Genomic DNA, 5069 nt, shown 5'->3' with positions numbered 1-5069 from the left:
TATATAACGGAGAAAAGAGAATCAAGTTAATCCACAAAATAATTCCATGGAGAAGCCAACTCCGAAACAGAAGAACAAAATCTTGAACTTCTTGCCCAAAGCAGCGCAGGCGGCAGTCTCCTTCCAAAATCTGCCGTTCAGTCCCGGCAGAGAGAGGCTCAGAGCCCATCACAACAAGGGCTTCTCCGGCCCGATCTTGACCTCCATGATCCCGCCCGAAGCCCGAGGGAGATCCAAGAATTTCGAAACCCAAGAACCCACTTCGCCCAAGGTCTCATGCATGGGACAGATCAAGCAAGTGAAGAGGATCGGTAGCAAGAAGAATCGCGTTTCCCCGCCGAGGAAGGCTAGACCCGAGAAACATTCGAAGCCCGAGAGACCAGGTAAACCCAGGCCAGCCAAGGTTGAGCTGAAGAAGAAGCCGTCCGGGGTCTGGAAGCTTTTCGGGTCGGGGAGGAAATCCGATGCGTCGATCAAATACAGCCCTCCGCAGCAGCAGCAGCACCCGTCTCCGGCGGAGAGAGCGCCGGGGATCGGTCAGATGAGGAAGTTCGCAAGCAGCCGTGATACGTTCGCGAATTTCGATTGGTCGGCTGTGCAGATTGCGCCGGAGGATAACCGGAGAGACTTCGACTATTCCGGTGAAGAGAAGGGGTACAGAGACGGGGAGGACGACGCCATCATCCCGTTCTCGGCGCCCATATTGACGGGGGGCGGCGGAGGAGGTCCCGGCGCGGCGGTGGAGCCGAGGAAGGAGATTAATTTGTGGAAGAGGAGGACCATGTCTCAGCCTAAGCCTCTTCAGTTAAACTAGATCAGATGAAAATTAAATCAGCAAAAAAAAAAAAGGTTATTTTTTTTATTCTCTAGAAATTCTTTTTGTCAAATTTATTTATTATATTGTACAAAAAAATTGAATTTGTGAATTACAAAACAAAAAAAATAATTGCATATATCAGGTTGTCATTTTTACATTTATATGATCTATGAACTTTTTCCTCTCTATCGAAATTTTGGGATATTACCAAATATGAATATATATATATATATATACAAAAAAACTTGTGTTAGACGGTCTCACGGGTCGTATTTGTGAGACGGATCTCTTATTTGGGTCACTCATGAAAAGTATTATTTTTTATGCTAAGAGTATTACTTTTTATTATGAATATGGGTAGGGTTAACCTGTCTCACAGATTATGATCCGTAAGACGGTCTCACATGAAACCACTTTATATATAAAGTGAATTTATTTTATATATATGCTACAATCATCCCAACCAAACTCCTCTCCATAACATCCATATTTTCATAAAGAAAATAATAAATCAACACAACAATTTTGGTGAGATGGTCTCACCAGTTAATTTTATGAGATAAATATCTTATTTGGATCACTTATCAAAAAATATTTTTTCATGCAAAAAATATTACTTATTATTATAAATATGTGTGAGGTTGACTCGTCACGAATAAATATCCGTGAGAACATATCATAAAATAACTGCTATAAAATTAAAATTAGAACATTAGATAGGACTTTTGTATACCATGTCAGTATTTTTAATTTTTTTAAAAAAATTAAAATAACTTTTTTTAAAAAAAAATTAAAAATAACATAAATTGACGAGTGCCCGCGGTGCTCCGCAATTTCGCAATCACCGTGGGTTGTGATTTGGTCGGCTCCTCCATGATTTGAGGTTTCCTAATATTGATTAGTGAAATTCAGATTATTTTTATTTTAAAATTTGGATTATTAATTTTAAATAAAAAGAAAAGTAATTTATCTCGATGTGATAATGATATAAATTAAAAGTATAGACAATGATATAAAATATTGTATATAATTCTAAGAATTTTTAAAAATGATAATACTATATGATAATTATAGAGGTGTTATATAATTATTAAAATAAATTAGTTTTATAATTTTTATTAAAGGAAATAAAGAGCACTTTTGTTATATAGATCGAAAGTATTATTTGTTTGATACGAAATAATCGTCATATTGTATCGTTTCACATGGAATTATATTTTTTGAATTTTTTTATAGTGAAAAATCAAAATATCTATATACTAGCTAGTGAAACAAGTTCATCAAATTTTCAGATATGAATTCTCGAGAAAGATTTATATATTTTTCATTTTTAGTCCTAAATACTTTCCATCTATCATTTTAATCTAATAAGTTCGTCTTAATTATTTTTCATATTTAGTCATTTTCATCGGAGTGTTTAAGTAGCATCGGATACGTTATCAATGTTCGACATTATATCAACAATTTCTGATATACATACTCGATTTTTTAAATGGTATGTCAATATTTTCAGTTGTCCACGTCAATATTCCGATGAAAAATGACTAAAAATAAAAATAAATAGCGTATGTCTCATGTGAGACCGTTTCACGGATCTTAATCTGTGAGACAGGTCAACCTTACCTATATTCACAATAAAAAATAATACTCTAGCATAAAAAATAATACTTTTTCATGGATGACAAAAATAAGATATCTGTCTAATAAATATGACCCATAAAATCGTCTCACATAAATTTTTCATTTTTGGCTGTTAACCAGAGGTCCCCGAATATATATGGGGACCAACAAAACATCTAGATAATTCTTTTGTTTTATTTTTCCGGGAGTGAATTAGCACCAAAACGTCAACCACACCCGAATACAGGGACCAATGAAAAGTCTAGATGATTTATGGGAGCTTTTGCAAATTCAAGGCAAAACTCTATTGTTGTTGGCGGACGCTGCAGTAGATGACCTTGCATATGCGGCAGGGCATATATATATATATATATATATATATATATATATATATATATATATATTTTAAGATATTGGTTAAACAACATCGAGCTGTTATAGGATTCAGTCACTTATTTTTTGTAATTTCAGGTTTTTCGATCGTTGGATTGAGACTAACCGCTAAAGAGAACTCAAGCTGTAGGTCATCTGTTTTCTGACGGTGCACAAGCATAACTCTTATAGTTCAATCACATCGGTCAGATATGAGCAACTCAAAGTGATACTACAATTCCAGTGTGAGGTCCTTAACTCTTAGTCGTTATTACAGTGTAATTTGATTAGAGTTAATTAATTACATTGAAAAATGAGTAAAAATGTTCTTTACAATGAGCCAAATGTGTTAACTATAATTATAATACTAAAAATAGTATATAATAATGTCTCGTCTAAAATTATCACATCATAAAATATGTCCACACATGACTGACATTTATTACATACAAACAACTCATATCATCGGGACATGCCTCGGTGTATAGATACACACATATATATATACATACTGGGATAGGCTACTCAATCTCAACTCATATGTGACTCCCTCCAGAAGTACCCTCTCCGGTCTCTTGATAACCCGGAGTACTTGTCATTGTCCACACACAAAGACAACAATAGCCCCTTGGGGGTGAGCAAACGCTCTGTATGGAACAAACATAATATATACAACATGTATCTACACAATATTATATGATATGTAATGAACGCATGTCGTGGAGATATCATGTCAAATGACCATCCACTGAGCAAGTATCGGAACCACTCGAATCGCTATCAAATCAATGCTCGAGCTGGCACATCAACCTCAGTCAAGTATAAGGGATTATACGTATGATAGTGTCAGCAAAGCGCCATCAAATCTAGGGATGTCAATGGGTCCGCAATGGACCCGCGCGTATGGGACGGGTTTGGGCATACTAAATGGGTCATGGAATGGGTCTCGGGTTCAATTTTTCAGACCCGTCCGGGTATGGGACGGGTCATGGGTACTATAATACTCGCCACATACACGCCCCATATATGTGGATATAAATACTCTAGGATTTTATTTTTACTAATTTTTATTTTTTTTAGTAATACACTTCAACCATAACGATATTAGCTATTCCTATGTCTATTGTTGCATTTGAATCTGCTTTTATCAATAGTGGAAGAATTGTTGGTTCTCATTTAGTAGGCCTAATCTAACTACTTTGGGGACATTGATGTGCTCGTGAAGATGGTTGTGTGGTGAGGTGAAAATTAAATAAATCAAAGTTTATTTTGTTATTGTATTTTCATTTTAATTTTGTTATTGTACTTTCTCTCTTTGAATTACATTTTTTTACAGTTATAAATTAAAGTTTTATTTTTTCAATGTACTTTTTCTCTTTAATTTTGTAGTTAATTCTTCAAGTAGTTTACCAACTTGTCTCACCATTCTTGATGAAGAGGAAGATGATCTCAAAGAATGTGTCTGAAATATTACATACTCGCTGATTTTATATTGATCTGTTTAAGTTATGTTATGACTTATTTTTGGGGATGTCAATATTTTTTTGGAGAGTTAATAACTCTTTTTTTATGTAATTCTTTATGTCCTGAAAATACTTTGTTTGTTATTATTAAGTGTGGTCGAAGACATGAATTAATTTTCTATTTTGTTGTATTTAGAGGCTTGTCTGTTTTATAATTCAGTTATGTGAGAATAAATATTATTGTTTTTATTTTAAAAAAAATTGGGTATCATAGGTCTACCCGGTCCCATTTCGTTTTTTAAGGTGGGGTTGAGTTCGAAAAATATTTAAGCGGGGTCAAAGTTTTCTTCATTGGGCGGTCTTGGGTTTAGCCATACCCGCCCCATTGACATATCTAATCAAATCCCAAATCTCAACCAAACAATCATTGGGGCCACGAATGACTATGTTTTAAGGGTCACACAATGCCAAAAATAACATCGTGCTCAAAACCCCATATAAAGGTATCCAAGGATTGTAGCTCAACGTACATATCATGTATCTATGTATGTATAAAATGATATGTGTTAACAAAATATTTATTTTATACATCGATCTACTAATCATGAAAGTCGTGTAGGCCACATCAACTCAACAAATAAGGCATACATACACATATTTTCATTCAAATCAATCAAATATATATCATATGACAGAGATACATGTCGTATGTTACTCGGTCACAACATACCTCAATTCTTCGTTTACAACTCAATGTAGCTTTAGGATTTCAGTACAGAAAATATATCTACATAATC

General features: G+C 34.5%; 1 protein-coding gene across 1 annotated transcript; it reads left to right on the top strand.

Moving 5' to 3' along the window:
• Positions 1-972, top strand: LOC140819453 (uncharacterized protein At1g76070-like). Its single transcript, XM_073179552.1, has one exon. It carries the CDS (start codon positions 47-49, stop codon positions 812-814), a length of 768 nt encoding a protein of 255 aa, XP_073035653.1. The 5' UTR covers positions 1-46; the 3' UTR covers positions 815-972.
• Positions 973-5069: the final 4097 nt, after the last annotated feature.

This window comes from Primulina eburnea, chromosome 18 (genome assembly GCF_022965805.1).
Source record: "Primulina eburnea isolate SZY01 chromosome 18, ASM2296580v1, whole genome shotgun sequence".
NCBI lineage: Eukaryota > Viridiplantae > Streptophyta > Magnoliopsida > Lamiales > Gesneriaceae > Primulina > Primulina eburnea.
Note: the sequence above shows the minus strand (reverse complement) of the source record. Positions and strands in the feature narration are given on the sequence as shown.